The sequence below is a fragment of the Pteronotus mesoamericanus genome, unplaced genomic scaffold (assembly GCF_021234165.1).
Source record: "Pteronotus mesoamericanus isolate MK-2021 breed Mesoamerican mustached bat unplaced genomic scaffold, CSHL_Meso_final contig_72, whole genome shotgun sequence".
In the NCBI taxonomy this organism is placed as follows: Eukaryota; Metazoa; Chordata; class Mammalia; order Chiroptera; family Mormoopidae; genus Pteronotus; species Pteronotus mesoamericanus.
The window spans coordinates 2496663-2516255 of NW_026555242.1; the positions used below are offsets into that span (position 1 = coordinate 2496663).

Sequence of the window (19593 nt, forward strand, 5' to 3'; positions counted from 1 at the left end):
TGGGCATCTGTGCGTACTTCATTTTTTTAAAACAGATTATTTTTAATTTATCTTTTAAAGATTTTACGTATTTATTTTTAGAGAGGGGAAGGGAGGGCGAAGGAGAGGGAAACATTAATGTGTGGTTGCCTCTCGCATGCCCCCTAATGGGGACTTGGCTTGCAACCTAGACATGTGTCCTAGAATGGGAATTGAACCAGCGACCCTTTGGTTCACAGCCTGACACTCAATCCACTGAGCTGCACCAGCCAGGGCCTGTGTGTATTTTATTTATGTTTTACCTTTTATTTTGAGCTAACTGTAGATTTTATACACCATTTGTAAGAAACAGTACACAAAGATCCCATGTACCCTGTACCCAATGTCCCTCATGGTAACATCTCACGTAACTATCGCACCATAACACAATCAGGAAACTGACATGGATCAATCTTACTCAGCATTTTTAAGCTAGGTCTCTTTTTTTTACTCTTCTCTATTTATTCCTTTGCTCATGCTTAGCTCTAACAAAGTTTTTTAAAAACTTTTTTATTTTGAAAACATTTAAAAGTCATTGAAAATTTATAAGAATATATAATACCCAAAACCCCTTCACCTACATTCACCAACTGTTAACATATTGCCCCATTTCTCTCTTTCTTCTCCCCGTTCTCTTCCTCAATATGCAGAGCGCACATTCTTTATTCTGGCCTATCTGTGCATGAACGTAGACATCATGACCCCTCATTCCTGCACATGTCAGCATGCATCTCCTGAGAACAAGAACCTTCTCTTACATAACCATAATATAATTACCAAATTGGGGAAATTTAACATCAATACAATATTTTTATCTAATATGAAGAAGTAATTATTTTTTTCTGAATTTCCCAAAACTATCCTCGAATTCATAGCAATTCTGCTCCCCAGGATCTCACAGAGCATAATCATGCTATTTCTTTACCCTGCTTTAATCTCTGTTTCTCATGCCACTGACTTTTTGAAGACTCCTGGGCAGTTGTCTTGTAGACTTCCCTCAATTTGGGTTTGTCTGGTTGTTTCCTCATTGAATTCCATTTTTGAACAACATTTTTCATCAATATTCCCAGCAATGAGGTCATAGGGGGAAAGACCTGACAGAGGACAGGTCCTCTTGATCATTGTTTAAAACAGTTAAGCAAAACTGATGAAGGGCACCTCTGAACACCTTACTCCCGGGCAGAATATCAATAATATGCACCACAGACTGTGCCCCTGTGGAGAGCTGGGCACTTTCAGAAGAAAAAATAGGTCAGTGCCAGCTTGTTAATCCCAGGGAACGGGGATCATGGGGTCTGGGTTTCCAGTCTGGGCTTCTGTGAGGCATGAGTGAGCAACATCATTTCTCTGCTCTTCAGTGTCTCAAACTATAAAATGAAATTAAAATAAGTAGCACTTAACACACAGGGTTAATGCAGTGATGGATGTTACACACCCAACACAGTGCTCGGCACTTGGTAATTGCTCATTTAATGTGAGCGTTTACTATTACTTTTTTAAAATAGCACCATTATTTCTGCTAGCAATATTTTTTCTGATACATCTCCTCAAGCAAGAGAAACAAAAGAAAAAATAAGCAAATGGAAGTATAGCAAACTAAAAAGTTTTTGTACAGCAGAGAAAAAACCACCAACAAAACAAAAAGACAATCTACTGAATGGATTCACCAATTATACATCTGATAAGTGGTTAATATCCAAAATTTATAAAGAATTCATATAACTCTCAACACCAAAAATAGTCCAATTTTAAAAATGTGCAGAGAACCTGAAGAGACGTATAAAAAGATGTTCAACATCTCTAGTCATCAGAGAGATGCAAATTAAAACCACAAAGAGATATCACCTCACTCCTGTCAGAATGGCCATCATCAATAAATCTACAGAAACAACCAACGGCGAGGATGTGAAGAAAAGGGAACCCTTGTGCACTGTTGGTGGGAATGCAGACTGGTATAGCCATTGTGGTAAATAGTACGAAGGTTCCTCGAAAAATTAAAAATGGAACTGTCTTATAACCCAGCAATTCCACTGCTGGATATATATACCCAAAGAAATTCAAAAAACTAATTTGAAAGAATATACACACCTCCCACATTCGTTGCAGCATTTATTTACAATAGCAAAGATATGGAAGCAACCCAAGTGTCCATCAATAGACGAGTGGATAAAAAAGCTGTGCTACAAATATGCAAAGTGAAATAAGTCAGGCAGAGAAAGGCAAATACCATATGATTTCACCTTATGTGGAATCTAAAGAACAAAATAAATGAACCAAGAAAACTGAAACAGACTCATAGATACAACGAACATTTTGATGGTTGCAAGAGGGGAGGGGATGTTGAGGGAACGAGTGAAAAAAATGAAGGGATTAAGAAGTACAAATTGGTAGTTAAAAAATACTCACAGGGATGTAAAGTATAGCATAGGGAATATAGTCAATAATGCTGCAATAAATATGTATGGTGCCAGGTGGGTACTGGAAATACTGGGGGAACACCTTGTAAAGTGTATGATTATCTAACCGCCATGATGTACATCTAAAACTAATACAAAATAATATTTAATGTGAGCTGCAATTGAAAAATAAAACTTAAAAATCTATATTTTATATCAAAAGCAAAATAAATAAAAATAACGTAATTAAGCCAAATCTCTCCTGTGTTGTTTTATTTTATTTTTAATCCAATCAAATTATTTATTTCTTTTTAATCAATTAATTCCAGCCTTATTGAGATATAATTGACATATAATTATTAACTTTTTTCACCACTTTCCTCTGCCCTACCCTCAATCCTTTCCCCCTTTGGCATTGTCCATGGTCTCCTGCATTGTTTTAAATCTCCTGGTGGATCGGCCAGAGGTTTTTTTGTTAAAGCCAAATCCTGTTAACTGTAGTTTTGCCAAGGATAAACAAAAAATCTCTTGTGGGGTCCATCCTATGACCCAGCTGCTTGGCTGTGGAAAAGACCCTGGCACTCCATGGTTATAATGCAGAAAAGCAGTCTTACCGTTACGTCCTGAATAGTTAAGAGAATCCTTGCTTTGTCCATACTGTTTGGAGGGTTGGGATGTCCATGTGCGTTCCGAAGGGAGAAGTTAAAATCACAGGGTGTGGTGCTGGTGGGAGATTTGGAATCCTAGGGGTAAGCAAAGAGACCTGGATATAGTAAAAGCAACTTATGTCCCTAAAGACATGCTGGGCCTCCATGCCTCCCATCTCTGTCCTCAGTAAGTTGTCCTCTGCTCCCGCTCCCACAGCTGATCTGATAGACTCATCGTTGCTTAACCAGTACCACTGCAGGAACACAGCTAGGAAGTAGACCAGGATTCAAACGTGGGCCACCAACTCCCAAAACAGTGCCCTGAGCTAAGTGAGGACCAGTGAGGAAAGATGGCCACACATGTTGAGCAAAAAATGTGGGATTATCAAATAGTATGAATGGTACGATCCCATTTATGTGAAAATAACAATAAAAAGTTAAAGAAAAAAAGGCACCCCCCTCAAAGGTTATTTATAAGACAATCTGAAACAGAAGTACCCAAGCAATGGAATTGCCCTAAAAATGATCCCACAGTTTTTTAAGTCTCACCATTGAAATTAATGAATACTGAAGGATTCACTGAGAAGCTCTGCTGGGGACAAGATAGGCAGGCTGCTTCACAGGGATGCTTGGCCAATGAAGGCACAACTGCCTAAATCCGCCTGGTACCAACAGGTGGGTAAGCCATCATGGGCCACAGCAGTGCCCATGTGGCAGACCTGCTGGTGACACATGAGTTGTGACAGGTCTTTAAGTTGTTCATATGTATCAGCTAACTTTAAAACATGAAGTTGTAATTGTGGACAATGGAGAAACCCCCATTTCAGAAGAGGCATTCCAGAAGACGTCAGGGTGGTCAAGTCTTCCTATCACCTGTCACACTCTCAGGGACTGACAAGATGGCTAATCTTGGGAAATACCACTCACTCCTTGGGAATGGGCCAGGACCAGAACACTCTGGATAACAATCTCCTCTTGCATATAATGATATGTGCAGTTTTTAGTCTGGATGATTGCATACCTACCTATTCATAGTAATGATCTCTGAGGCAGTGAGATTATGAAAGGGCTTTTATTTTCTCTGTATCATTTGAATTTTTTATATTGATCATGCATTATCAGGGGGAAAAGACATCTCAATAATATTAGGAAAATAATGTACATTTTGTTTATTCCTGATACTTAAGTGGAGCCAATATCATTTAAATGGAGCCTTATCATCCACTGCAACACCCAGCCCGAGGAAAGCCAACACGACTAAGTCCTGGCACTTGGGTGAAGCTCTCTGGAAAGAGGTGCTCTCCTTTCACTGGAGTTGCTAAACTGAAAAACAAACAAACCCATGATAGCTTTCCCTCTGACTCAAAGTAGAATCCCTCATCTTTACCACAGCTCTCAAAGCCCTGTGTGGTCTGGGCCTTGGCTACTCCTCCGGCCTTGCCTCCTCTTCCTCGCCCTCTCGACCACTCAGCTCCTGCCACACTGGCATCTGCCTCAGGGCCTCCACACCTGCTGCCCCCTGCTCGTGGAGTGCCCTTCTCCAAACGGCTCACCCCCTGGCTTCCTTGAGGCCTCTGCTCACATATGACCTCATCAAGGCCCCTGCCTTCCCACCTCAAGTGGCAGTCCCTGCCCAGCTTTCTCCGGCCCCTTCCTCCACTTTGTTTCTCTGACCTGCCCTGTCACCTCCTGGTATAGTATGTACCCATCTACTGTCTGTTTTATCTTCAGTGTGAAGAACAGTGCCTGGGACCTGGGGTGAGGACTGCAGACACTGGAACACACATATGCCTAAGGGGATGGCTGTTCCTCAACTCAGTCATTGCTGTCGCATAAGAATGTGGTTCCCAAATCTTATTTTTCAAGAGAAGCCCCCACTTCAGACTTTGACATAAAATTTCCTGATTCTAGTAATTCACATCTCTTGAAAGTACTTTGCAAGGGTGGCGGCCGACAGAACATGTCTGCAGCACGCCAGTCTTGTGAACTCAGAGCCGCCAAGAAATTGAAGTTCACTAAGGATTTGATTGAAGGTGAAAGGCTGGTGTGTTTCAACAGCAAAGGTCAGATGAAAAATATACACACAAACATGCACCTCCTTTTGCTCCATTTCAGGCTGCACTCGCAAACAATGTGAGGTGGCTGAGAATATTTAGCCACGCACTTTTTTCCTCTCCCTGTTCAGATTGCATCTCTTACGGCTCCTGCCTTTGCTGAAAACTGGTGCTGCCATTTTACTCTCACTTAGCAGAAAAATAACTCCATAGGGAAACTGACTATGAAGGCTTATGGAGTGCCCCCTCAAGAAGAAGAGAAAAAGAAAGAAATACAATCAAGCACACACAGTGGAGAAAATTCAGTGCTGGCGGAGCAGGGCACTGACGATTCCAGGCACGCGCACACAGGAATGCTAATGGGGCTTAATAGCTTGTGAGGGACAGCCTGTCGTGTTTCAGGGAGCTTGGGAGCTTGCAAAGGAGGAGTACATGTTCATGTAACAGGAGATACCAAATGGTGAAAGGAGGAGAAAAAACTACCATGCCTTTTGCTTCAAGGGCATGTACGCATTCTGTGACATGAGCTTGGGCTTGGACTGTAACAGACAGAACTTGGCTACAAACCAGCCTCCAGATGAAAAGAAACCAATGGCCGTTTGCACAGACTGATCCTGGGCACAGGATTGTGTGAATTATTCAAAAGCAAGGGAGTGAGTGTTTGTGTTGCGTGTCGTGTGTGTTATATGGGAGGTAGGTGTTAAAGGCAATAAAGTCCACAATTTTGCTTCTGTAAAATCCCACTCCTATGGATGGGGAAGGGAAACAAGGTAATTGCTTCATTCTATAGAAAAGGACTCTTTTTTTCCCCCCAGGAAGGAAGGAATAAATAACAGCAGGTATCCTGACAGCTGCTGTAGCACTGAGCTGAAGCCACTCCTACCTGCGGATGACCCCCAGAAGCATCCTTTGCATTGACAGTCACGTTCTCCCATGGCTCAAAATCTTCAGAATAGTCCAGAGGAGGTTCAATGTGGAGCCGTGAGCCAGCTTCTGTTCTGATCTGCACAGATTTCTATACACAGAAATTCAGACAATTTCAGATATGGTAGAACAAACATCTTGATCCCTCTGGGGGCGAGCACGTTCGGGGCTGGCTGCGAGGTGTGTGTCTGTGCACGGCTGCAGCCATGCCGTCCTCGCGCTGGCCAGCGTCATCTGGCGCAGGCCAGCCCAGATGGCTCACGCCACCTCTGCTCAAGAGTCTTTCCCAGTTCCTACTGCCCAAAGTGGGTTCAGTAGAATTTTTTAGTAAATTTTTGGCTTGAGATAGCTTACCCATAGAATTTTGGCAGATGTTAAACTTCTCAAACAGCTTCGTGATAAAATGTTTGGGAAGCACTGGGGAATTTTCTTCAAGACTTCTCAGGGCCTTTTATATGCTCCCTCCCCCACCTTCCACACATACCTGTGGATATCCTAAATCAAAACGCAGCATTGGACATTCCTCACACTTTCTGGGCCATGGAAAGCGTGTGGGCGGGGCCTCTCTTCCTCCTAGAACGCCCTGCATCATCCCTTGGGAAACCCACTCCTTGGCCTGGTGCAGCAGACTGCAGGCTGCCCCCGCCCCGGTGTCCAATTCCCCTTTCTCTCTTGCACTAGGAGAACCCCGTGAACACAGTCTGGCCATTAAGGTGTGTGTGTTGCAGCAGGGTGGGTTATGTGTATCTTTGAGGTTGCGCCCCTAAAGAGAAGGAGACAGCGGCCCCATGCCCAGACGGAACGTAGAGGTGGTGGTGAGCTGCCGAGGACTGAGAGAGAAAGCAACACGGGGAGGACAGTGGAGCAACAGAAGCGTTAGTGCCTGGTTTCCTCCATGACCTCTTGGAGCAGGATGACTGCCCGCTACTGAACTGTCCTGTCAGAAAGACATTAACTTTCATGTTGTTCAGGCCCCTGCTATTTGGGCCTCCCTGTTTTAGCAGCCACACCTGTACCCTAAGCAGTGCACCTGGCATGCCAAGGTCTCTACAATCTGGCCCCATCTCTCTTTCCTGTGTTGATTCCTGCACATATAGTCATAGCCCTGAACTGCTTTCTGTATCCCAAGTGCATGCAGTTTTTCAGTCCAGCATCCACTCCCTGACCTTCCGGGAGCATCTCCGTCGTTTCCCTTTGAGGTCCATTCCCCTCTCTCCCTAGTCCCCGTGAAGCCCAAGGGCAGAAGTGTGAGCAGGGCCTGGTCAGCCAGCCCATTCTGCCCCCCACCACATGCCCTGGCCAGGGTTCAGGAATGGGAATGCGCTTAAGGTAGCCAATGAGTAGCCCTAGGATTCCTGCTCGAGCTGTGGGGAGGAGGAGCTCCCTTTCCACAGGAGTGCTAAGCTAAAAGGAGGCGGGTACACCAGGAGCCGCTGGAGACCCTCCTGGCCCTAATGCAGACAGAGAGCCGATAGACTGAAGCAGAATCCTGATGGCTCTGTGTAGACCTCTGGATCCAGCCATAACTGAAGCCAGACACTGCTGAAACTTTTTCTTTTTCGCCAAGCCAACGTGAATAGGATTTATGTTATTTGTGATGGAATCCTGACCCTTTCCTGTGCCCTAAACTCTCCTTTGCTCATGTCGGTGTCCCAGCCTTAATGCCATTCTCCCAAATCTTCTCCCTGTGTCCAATCCCACCTAAGCTGTGGAGGCACTCTGACTACCTGGTAACTATCCATTGCTCTCTCCATCCTTACTAACAAAACCCTGATTCTGTTGAGGCAGCCATGTGCCCCTTTAAGATGACCACGTGCGAGAAGCCCTTGCAGCTCAGGACGGCCATGTGAGCCAGATGTGAGTGGCTGGAAGTCTGGATGCAGATGGAGCTGTTGAGAAAGCCACTGTTTTCCTGCTACCCAGGTCTCACTCAGTGCCACAGGACTTTGCCCTTTATCCTTCCACCCATCTTCCTAATGGAATGTGGATGGGATATTTGGTTGCAGAGCGGCCATCTCATGGGAATAAGGAACAAAGCCACACTCTAAGGATGGCCCCATGGAAAAATAGGAGTTTGAGTCCCTGGCTGCCTCCAAACGCCTTGTTCATGTGAGAGAAATACAACCGTCTTCAAGCCCCACTGACCAATGTCCATGATGTACATTGGTCTAGCTGAGGCCTAGTTGCTAATGCCCCTTTAGGCGCTTGTCATTTTTTCTGTGGTTATACTAGAGTTGTCCATGTGCGGTGAAGGGCCTGGGTTCTAAACTCAGGCAGACCAGGGTGACTCCTGGAACTCTGACGCTCATTCCCTCGGCAACCCTGGGCAAGTCCCGCTGAGTCCCAGAGCACCGCTTTCCACAGCTACTAAACTGGCACTAATGACGCCTTCATCAGAACTGCTTTGAGGACGACTTGCTCCCCCTCCCCGCAAGTGCATTTTCGCCCCCTGTGGAATGAAGAAACAAGCCACCTGTGTCATTTGGTAGTCAAGCAAATACACTGCCACCCATTCCAATGCTGGAGTCGGGGTGGGCTGCTTAGACTTAGAAGGGCAGGGCCAAGTCCCAGCAAGGCACCCAGGAAGCAACGGTTAAGGGGGTGCTCCCTCTCAGTGCACAAATCCAAGAGGGAGGGTCTCCTTAAATGTCGCACCCTGGGCCTCACCCTAGTGTGGTCCTGGTACTGAGCAAAGGAAGAGGTCCACCAAGCCATGTCCTGAACCTATTACCAAGGGGAGGGATGGTGATCTAGACCATGCATTTCCCCTCATCCCCTGACAGCATTAGAACCATTCACACAGTAAGATCCAGCTTCCCCACAAGCTTAATGAACTTAGCCTTCAGCTCGACGAAGCAGAACATGAGGCCAGAGCCTTGGTGTCCTGTGGGACAGTCAGCAGTTCGGACGGAACTCGTTTCTTATCCGTGTCCACGCTGTCCCCACCCCCAACAGCACTCTCACACCAGGTGCCACTTCACTTAATCTGATCACCACTCTAAGTGCTTTGGGTGCATTTATTTGCCCTTTTAGTTCTCACAGTGATCCCAGGGAAACCAAAGCCCAAGTCTTTAAGCCACTTGCCTAAGGTCACACAGCTAGGGGACCGCAGAGGCTAGATTTGAACCTCAGCAGTACAGCTCCAGAGACCAATGCTGAGCCAATGTTTCCTTTAAAAAGTAAATATTTTGGGCTTTGCCAGCCATATGGTCTCTGTCACAATATTCAACTGTCCCATTATAACTTGAAAGCAGCCCTGGATAATGCCTAAACAAATGGGCATGGCTGCGAACCATCAGTGAGGGACGGAAAACGGGACACATGGATAATGCTTAAACAATAAAAAACACTATTTGCAAAAACAGGCTGTGGCCAGATTTGGCTGAAGAGCTGGTGTTTGCTGACCAACCCCAGTTCTAAATCACACACTACACACCAGGCTTTCCTTATCCACAGGGGATAAATTCCAAGACCCCAGTGGATGCTGGAAACTGCACATAGTACTGAACCCTATGTGTACTATGTTTTTTTCTATACTTGCATACCTATGATAAAGTTTAATTTATAAATTAGGCACAGTAAGAGCTTAACAACAATAATAAATGATAAAATAGAACTATAACAGTATATTATAATAAAGGTTATGTGAATGTGGCATTATTGAGTAATATAAGGGTCACTTGAACAAAAGCACTGCGATACCTCAACATTGAATCCGACAACCAAGATGGCTACTAAGGGCCTGACAGACAGGTAGCGCATACAGCACAGAGATGCTGGACAACAGGGTGATTCATGTCCAGGGTAGGGCGGTGCTGGACAGTGTGAGATGTCATCATGGTGCTCAGAACAGTGCGATATCTAAAATAGATGAATTGTTTATTTCTGGTATTTTACACTTAACTATTTTCAGACCACAGTTGATCACGCAGGCACCCGAAGAATAAATGTGCCCACCCTGTGCTACAACAGAGGCCTTTGGGGAGAACAGAGGAAAATTGAAGAATTTTCTGAGAATATCTAACACTCAAAAAAGGAAACAGGGACTGAGCTATAGATCACTGAAGGAAAAAATCTGAGCAAGAGTACAAAGGCCTGAAAAAGGCAGGTAGGGAGCCACCCTGTCAGAGAACAGGGAGGTGGAAAAAGCACAGAAGGAAGTTGCCATAGGACATTTTCCTCCTCCAAGAGATCCTGTCACTTGGCAATGCGCCCCGCTATTTCTGGAACCACACGTTCCACTCCACCTTCCTCATGACCATCAGCCTCGCTGCCTTGGGCTCAGGTTCCAAGTGTGGCCTCACTGCCTCCCAGGCTTTGTCACTGCGCTCTCAGCGCATTTCTCAGTGTCAGCAGCGGGGCCCATGGAAGGTAAGCACTGCCCGGGGCACATAAAACCTGGGGCTCCCAGACCAGGAGACTCCTGAAGGCCTTCCTGCCTCGGGCCAAGATGAAGCTATAAAAGCTTTGAATTTCATCACAGAGATGGATTTTCCATCACACCTTCAAGGAGAGTGTGCCCCACCCTCCTTCCCAGGAACCACTCAATAGCTGCCCAAATGCTGAAACCAGTACAAGAGACAAGGTGGGGGAATGGCGCAGAGGGAGCCTAACTGGGCAAGGGGCCCAGGCCTGGGACACAGCCAGGCCCCTCCATGGGTTGCTGTTCCTCTGCCTAAACAGGGAGGGTTTTAACCAGGGCCTTACTACTCCATGTGCCATCTATGGAGCAGCAGAACTGGCTTCCCCTGGAGGATTTGTGAGAAATGCAGAAGTTCAAGCTCCGTCTCAGAGCTGGGAACCAGAATCTGCATTTTAACAGGACCCCAGGTGATTTTTATGCACATTAAGTTTAAGTAGCATGCCATCTAGAGAGTTTTGTGGTGTGTGCTATTGTTTCTGTCTATCCAGCATGTATTCCCCTACCTTCTGACAAAAGCACCCTGCCCTGACTGGTGTGGCTCAGTTGGTTGGAGCATCATCCCATAAACTGAAAGGTCACAGGTTTGATACCCAGTCAGGGCACATGGCTAGGTTGTAGGTTTGGCCTCTGGTTTGGGCACATATGGGGAACAACTGATCAATACTTCTCTCTCGCATCGATGTTTCTCTCCTTCTCTCTCTCCCTTCCTCTCTCTCTCCCTTCCTCTCTCTCTCCTTTCTTTCTTCTCTCTGTAAAATCAATAAGTGGGGAGTCTGGCCAAGATGGAGGTGTATATAGATACACCTCACCTTCTGGCACAACCAAAAGAAGGAAACAACCAATTTAAAAACAAAAAACAACCAAAACTGCTAGAAAATCGAACTGTATGGAAGTCTGACAAGGAGTTAAAGAAATATTCATCCAGACCAGTGGGAGGGGCAGAGACGGGCAGCCAGGGAGGAGAGGACACATGGCAAGGTGGTGGCTGGTGGACCCAGGCGGTGAGGCAGCAGCTGCCGCTGCTGGCCCCAGGGCAGTCCCACATTCGCATGTGGATAAATCAGGAGGAACAACTGGGGAGTGAGACAGGGTTCTCAGGGTTCCAGCACAGGCAAGATAAGGCCTCAGAGCCTCTGGCTTTAAAAACATGTGGGGGTTGTGGTGGCAGGAGAAACTGGCAGTCTCTTGAAAGCGGGGCAAGAGCCAAGCAACTGGCATTGTTCCCTCTCTGACTCTTCCCCCACATACAGCGCCACAACACAGGAAAGTGGGTTGCCCCGCCCTGGTGAATAAATAAGGCTCCACCCCTTACAATGTAACAGGAGCACTGAGACAAAGAAATATGGCCCAAATGAAAGAAGAGCTCAAACTCCAGAACAATAACTAAGTAATGAGGAGATAGCCAACCTATCAGATGCAGAGTTCAAAACACTGATAATCAGGATGCTCACAGAAATGAGTATGGCTACAAAATAAAGGAAGCAGTGAAGGCTATACAGGGGAATGAAGAAAAACATACAGGGAACCAACAGTAAATGGAAGGAAATCAGGACTCAAATCAATGATTTGGAACAAAAGGAAGAAATAAACTTTCAACCAGAACAGAATGAAGAAACAAGAATTTAAAAAAATGAGGAGAGGCTTAGGAACCTCTGGGCCAACTTTAAACGTTCCAACATCTGAATCATAGGGGTGCCAGAAGGAGAAGAAAAAGATCAAGAAATTAAAAACTTACTTGAAAAAATAATGAAGGAAAACTTCCCCAATCTGGTGAAGGAAATAGACATAGAAGTCCAGGAAGCTCTAAGAGTCCCAGAAAGGTTTGACCCAAAGAAAAACATGCCAAAACACATCATAATTAAATTATCCAAAATTAAAGATAAGGTGATAATCTTAAAAGCAGCAAGAGAAAAGGAGAGGGTTACCTACAAAGGAGTTCCCATAAGACTATCAGCTGATTTCTCAAAAGAAACCTTGCAGGCAAGAAGGGGCTGGAAAGAAGTATTCAAAGCCATGAAAGGCAAGGGCCTACATCCAAGAATACTCTATCCAGCTCTCATTTAGAATAGAAGGGCAGATAAAGAGCTTCCCAGATAAGGTCAAGTTAAAGGAGTTCATCATCACCAAGCCCTTATTTTATGAAATGTTACAGGGACTTATCTAAGAAAAAGAAGATCAAAACTATGAACAGTAAAATGACAACAAACTCATAACTATCAACAAATGAACCTAAAAGCAAACAAACAAAGGAAACAATTAGAATATGAAAAGAATCACAGAAATGAAGATCACATGGAGGGTTATGGGGGCGCAGGGAGAATGGGGGAAAAGGTAAAGGGAATAAGAAGCATAATTGGTAGGTACAAAATAGACAGGGGGAGGTTTAGAATAATATAGGAAATGGACAAGCTGAAAAACTTATATCTATGACCCATGGACATGAACTAAGGGGCAGGGGGGAATGCTGGAGGGAATGGGGGTACCAGGCAGAGGGGGATAAAGGGGAGAAAAAAAAGAATGGGACAACTGTGATAGCATAATCAATAAAATATACTTAAAAAATAAATATCATCAGTGAGCATGTCCCCAGGTGAGGATTTAAAAAATGCACCTTTTTTCTTTTGGTATATCCTCCCTTCCCAAACCCCAATCCAAGTGTTCACGTGAAACAGAGACCAGGGGCAGGTGGAGCACATGACCCAGGCCTGGCCAATCTGAGTATTAGACCCCTCTGGCCCACAGTGAACGGGTAATTGGTTCAGGGGAGCCAGAGTCATCCAATGGCAGGAGGCAGAATGTAAGTTGGGAGCTGCTGCTGCCCATCTTGGCACCACACAGAGAAACACGGGGAAAAGCACAGTTGGAAGATGGAGAAGAGCCTACTACACTGTCTGAGCACCTGGATCCAGCCATGCCTGAATTGCGGTCTCACTGGCAAGTAAGAGAGTTGGAACTCATGCTGCTCTGTTGGTCTGACCTGAGTTATAAACATGAGAAAGAGCTGTGGCGCCCCAGAAGGAGCGCTCATGCGCCACACTCTCTTCTGCAGCTTTCCCATCCTCCCTTTCTCCAGTATCCCTCTCCCTTCCCAAGAGCTTAGCACAACTGCTCACCTCACCAAGATGTCTGGAGATAGGTTTGCAGTAGGCATGAAGGCACTTAATCAGCAAGTCCTCACTAAGTACTGACTGCATACATGTCAAGATATAAGAAAGAAAATTAAAAACCAATGCCCTGGCCTGTCAAGTTCACATAGCACATATAATGGAAGGAGGTGTTTATGAAGCAACATGTGACAAAATTAATATGATCCAGGAAGGGTTTCTAAATGCTGAGTGGGTACCAGAGAGGGGAATAAATAGTCCTTCCATCTGGCAGGCTCCCCCGCCTCAGCTCCAGGGAGGCGCCTCTGCCACCACTGGGAGAAGATGGAAGGGCATCCCTGCCCACACGGTGATGCCCACCTCCCCATGAAAAGGACCGGGCTGCCAGATTCCAACCCAACCCCCGGGCAAGCCAGGTCCCTGCCTTCCACCTTCACACCCTCGCAAGGATGATGCCCAAACTCCTGGCCGGCCCCCTGCCTGGCACGCTGCTCTAGCCCAAGTGGGTGTTTCTAAACAGCTGCTCTCTCCTGCCCACTTGCAGTACCCAGACTCAGATAGACCTCGGTAGTGTCAGCCAGAGACCAGCCCAGAATTTAAAAGCCCCAACATCCAAATATCCATGTTCCAGTCTGCCAGCCCAAGACCAGCTTCTTTTATGCTCAGCCACACTCAAGCCTGTGTCATGCTCAGGGTATTTGTGAGTAGCTGCTGCCCCTCTCTTAGCAGAGTGTCCTAGGAGGTATGCATTAAAGCTTACTGTCAATTAGAAGAAAAAAAAAGATCAAGGCCGGGGCTGCCCTGTGGTTGTGTAGGTTGTGTGATATGTAAATGGCTCCCTCTAGAGGTAGGAGAGTTCTAAAGACACTGACAAAGGCAGGCTAGGGGTGGGGAGTAAATCTACCTCATTTGATGTATTCTTCCCGGATTTGTCTGATCTCTCACAAATAATAGTGCTCGACACTCTGTATCATGCAAGGTCACTGTAAAGGCCGAAGCTTTATGGGTTGTTTCATTTATTGTGCTCACTGCAGGGGTTTTCAAAACTCAGAGAGAGTAAAACAAAGGAAAGGGAGCCCCACGCTTCACATTTTCACTTGTGAGCTTTCCTGGGGGTGCTTAAGCTGCCTAGCCCACAACAGGAAACCAGATACAACAGTGGGGCGAGAGCAAAGCCTTTGCCGTAATAATTGCAATGAACTTGCTTTTCAGGCCTTTAAGGAAAGCCCACCCTACAGTAAATTGCTGGAAGGCCAATCCCTTCGCTACCAATTTAATGCTAAGAGCTGATGACTTTCATCAAATCTGACAGCTTTTGGTAAACGACAGCTCTGTTGATTAGGCCGCTGTCCACCCACGTATTACAAGGCCAAGGAAGCCATAAATCTTAATCCAAGGATAGCAGCAGAAAGATCTAAGGCCAAGAAGTAGTGGGGGGAAAAGGACAGTACCAACCAGAGGCCATTTATCACCACGAGACATTCCACAGTGCAGGTGGCAGCTCAGGAGCCCAACAAAGCAACACCATTCACTTCCCGGGATCCCCCAGAACTGGAGAGTCCCGAGAAGGGTTTCCCATGTGGAGCTGGTCATCCTCTCGGCCAGTGTTTGGCTGACTGTGACTTCGTAATCCAGGGGTCCACAGGCCAGTGAGCCTAAGGCAGCCTGTCCCTCCAAGGGTAGCTCTACCCAAAGTGCTTCCTAGCCGCTGGGCAAGACCCTAAGAAGGAAAGTTTATTCTACTGGAAGAGTCAAAGGTTTTGGGCTTGGTCAGTGGGAAGGGGGTGTGTGACTCAAGCGAGTCTAGGAGAGGACACTGAGAAAAAGGGCACAAAAACAGGGTGGAGAGTGCAGGGGTGCAGCGAGGAGCAGATGGACGGCAGGGCTCCCTGTGCGCTGTGACCGTTGTCCTCTGCTGACCTGGCCAGTGCACATGCACAAGCTGACTGGCCCCACCTGTCCCTCCTACTGGGTACAAGAGTAACCAAAGGATGGGGGTGGGGGCTGTGGTCCCTCTCGTGATGGGGTAGCTTTCGAGAATTGGCCACCGCTGGCCAGTGGAGACTTTGCTACCTTGACAACTCTGCCTGGCCCTGGCTGCCTCCAAGGAAAATGGAGCCCATTCCAAAGGGTAGAGAGACTGTCTTCATCTCTATCCTACACACACCCAAAATCCGTCCCCAAGTACTTTCCATCATGGAGAATCTTGCTTCTTAACTCCACTACTTGTGGCCGAAGGGAACCAATCCAGTCTCTTCCTCAAGACAGTAACAGTGCAGTTGGCACATGGAGTCCATTTACTATCTGGTGGACAGTCTACCCGATGGAAGCAAGGGGACTCAGTCCCCACTCAGCGATAGCTCTAGGGCAGGCAGGCTTTGAATCGTCAGACCCGGCCCCCGCCTCCAGGCGGTAGCAAGCATCCTGTCCAGACTGACCCTGTGTCCAGGCCATGACCCAAGTAACAAAGATAGACTGAAAGAATCAGACGGTCTCTCCCATGGAAAATGGCAACAGACAAATACTGAGGGAATGAAAACCTGACAGAGAGCCTTGGCTGGTGTGGCTCAGTGGAATGAGCGCCGGCTCGGTGATTGCCGAACCAAAGGGTCTCCAGTTCGATTCCCAGTCAGGGCACATGCCTGGGTTTTAGGCCAGGTCCCCAGTTGGGGTGTGTGAGAGGCAATCACACATTGATGTTTCCCTCCCTCTCTCCCTCTTTTTCCCTGTCTAAAAATAAATGAATAAAATCTTAAAAAAAAAAAAAAGAAAACTGACATAGAGAAGGCCCTATGGGTCAGGAAAGCTGAAGTGATAGCAAAATCTGGGAGTAGGGAATAGGGATACAAGGGTGGAGACTGGGGAAGGTTGGTAGAGGAAAAAAAAAGACTGAATTAGGCTCCCAGAAAGCCCTGTTTCAAATATTCCCGCCTGGTCCCCCGCAGCCACCTGGCCCTGTCAGCGGCCCTTCTACACCTAGCAGCTGCAGGTCTTTCCAAAACATAAGCCCAAACATGTCACTCTCCTACTGAAAACCCTCCAGGGAATTCCTCACACTTAAAATAAAATCCAAATTCCTTCCAGGGATCTCCCAGGCACAGTGCGATCCAGTCCCTTGACCCATGACCCCCACCCTCACACCAGCCCTCTCCACCTCTGTGCACGGGCCACCCCCGCCTCCTTTCACCCTGACCTTACTTCCTATTGTCCTTGCTGTTCCATCAACTGGGAGACTCTCCCTCCAGACCTTCCTGGAGTGGCTCCATCTCATCTTCAGGGCTCAGCTCAGACGTGGCCCGTGGGGAAGCTCTGCAGCCCACCCTCTCTAAAGTGACTCTCCCCACAGGCACTGTCCATCTCATTCTATTCTCTCCTGTCCTTCACGGCCTTTGTTTATTTGCTTGCTTTTGGTCCTTGGCCTCTCTGCCCATGCCCAGTAATGGGAGCTCCCAGAGAGCGGGCCTGGCTTGCTTCACTCACTGCTCTGACCACTGCACCTACAGGTGTCCAGAATTTAATAGATGCCCTATAAATGGTCACAGAATGAACGAAGGACTAAATGGGTGAACAGTAAAGAGGCTGATGTCTCCAAGCAGCCCGCCTTCAGCATCTGCTCTTGCACTGATTACAACAGTTGTATATTTACTGACAGCTTCCTCTGTGCCGGGTGCTGCTTGAAACCCTCATCAAACATTGGCTCATTCAATCCTCATTACCTACCCTATGAGACAGGTACCATTATTACTTGAAAAAATGGGCACCGAGAGGCTTAACAACTCATCTAGGACCATACAATGAGTAAGTGGTGCAGCCGAGGCTGTAAACCTGGGCGTCTTGCCCGAGTCTGTGCTCTTAACCACTTCTCTGGACTTGTCTGTCACCTGCTGCCAAAGGGTCCTACCTGATGCACAAGCAGTCAGCCCCCGCTGATGGACCACCTATGGACTACACTGTGAACACATTCTTCCCAGAAGCCCTGGAAGGTTTTTTGATGATGAGCCCAAAGCTCAGACAGGTCACATTGCCAGCTCCAAGGCACACAGCTAGTAAAGAGTTTGCCTGATGCCAACGCCTTTTCCCTTCTACTCCCAATGGCCACATCACAGGTTGAAATGTCCCAAAGAGCAGATGGGAAATGGAAAGGTGTATGAGAAATAGTAGCAGAGCAGATAACAAACTGTAAGTACCACTGGGCCTCAGCTCTGGGTTCATAAGGGAGGGGTGGAAACTGCAGCAAACAGGCGGGTTTGTGCCCTAACTGGGGAGGCTGCTTCTGGGTTCCCCCTAGTGGCTGCCTGCTGGGAGGGCAGCCCAGCCTAGGGGCCAGATCTTTCCATTTTTCTAGAGAAGCAGAAACAGAGCTTCTTAAAAATTATATAAAATCTTTTGAATTTAAATGTTAGCAAGTGACAAAATCTTTTTAAACCGTGAGTTCAAAGAACATTATCTGGGGGCAAGTTTGGCCCACAGGCTTGAAGTTGTTAACTTTGGAGTCCACCAGGCTGGTCCTCCGTGTGTTTGAAAACAGCTGTCATACCTTCCTCCCACGTTAGCAGTTCCCATGGCCTTGCAGTAGGATCTTCCAGGGCAGGCACAGAGCCTTATTTGATTTTTTGCTTTTAACCCCAGAGCCTTGCCCGGTGCCTGGCCCATGGTAATAAATGTTTGCTCAATTAATGGATGATTTCTTTCATGACACGGCTTCTAGTCCACTCATCATCACTGAACGCTCCCCAGTTTGTCTAGATCTCTTGGTCCCAGAGGACTGTGTGAGGGTGGAGCGGAGTTGGTCTGGTCAGTAACGGTGGGCAGTAGGATGACCCCCAGGAGCCATTCCACTTTCCCCTAAGATGCCTTCCTGTTCAGGAGGGGCCAGGAAGCCAGACACTGCATTTCCCCAGACTCCCTTTCAGCTGGGGTCCTGGATGTGACTTAGGGGAGCCCATCAGCTGGCCTCACGCAAGGCAGGGAAAGCAGAAGTGAGCTGGAAGCAACAGCAGACGCAATGGGTTTTTCAACAATGTCCCACCTTGGCTAGACAGGGTCTTTCTTCACAGTGTTCCTCTAGCAAGCAGTGTCACTCTGAGGCCCAGGGTGCAGAGGTAGCTTCCTCATTCCTGATGCTGATCCCCCCATGTTCCCTGTGTCCCAGACAGCAGCTTTTCTGGCTGCTCCTGCCCTGCCTGGAGGCCTGGCTCACAGCCCATCCTCCGCCAGCCCAAGGATTTGGTAAGCACCAGATTCCCTGCGTTACAACTCATTTTGGATTAAAATGGCCTGAGTGGTCTCAGTTGTTAGGTGCTGGCTGACCCCTGACTGATATGGTACTGAAGGATAATTACAGCATTCACAGCATCAGGAAGCCAGGAAATTTGCCATGATTAGGCCCTGCGAAGGGTGGGACCACAGGGAGAGACTGGGGAGGGATGCTAATCAATCTTAGGCCAAGTCTTTTAAATTACACAGATTCTGGGGCAGCCATTAAGTCACAGTCTAAGATGCAAATATGGCTCCAGATAATAGAAGGTACTCAGAACAACTAGAAGGATGGTCTGAAGGGAGAAGTGGAGAATGGCCTCATTAATGAGAAATTAGCATTCGTTGCTGAGGAGACAGGCCTCCAGGCTCTGTGCCCTGCAGGCCCTGCTCGCTGGCACTAGCAGGAACACCCTTCCCCTTTCAATCGGAGACCCACAGATGTCTCTGCAGAGAAGCGGAGGACAACTGGATTTGGAGCCACAGTTCCAGGGTTGAAACCTCAGCCTACCCTTCTCCCTTGGTAGCAGTGTTACCCTGAGCGAGTCACCTTACCTCTCTGGGCCTCAATTTCTTTAATGGCACAATGAAGATATTTATAGACCTACAGTGTTATTACAAAGATGGTCCAATAAAGTATATGTATTTGCTTGTAGACCCACACATATTGTACAATGCAAAATGTTATAAGCAGTACTTTCCAATCTTGGTGAGCACAGAAGTAAAAAGTGCTCACCAAGCAATTAATAATTAAGCAATGGTGGATACCAT

At 47.0% G+C, this 19593-nt stretch overlaps 1 protein-coding gene across 1 annotated transcript in view; it reads right to left on the reverse strand.

Moving 5' to 3' along the window:
• The window catches only part of KATNIP (katanin interacting protein), a 181717-nt gene that overhangs the window by 102680 nt on the left and 59444 nt on the right, over nt 1–19593 (reverse strand). The window contains exons 6-7 of the mRNA XM_054582782.1: nt 5999–6130; nt 3029–3157 (exon numbers count right to left, since the gene is read on the reverse strand). Of these exons, the coding sequence (XP_054438757.1) occupies nt 3029–3157; nt 5999–6130 (261 nt within the window). The remainder of the gene's footprint in view (nt 1–3028; nt 3158–5998; nt 6131–19593) is intronic.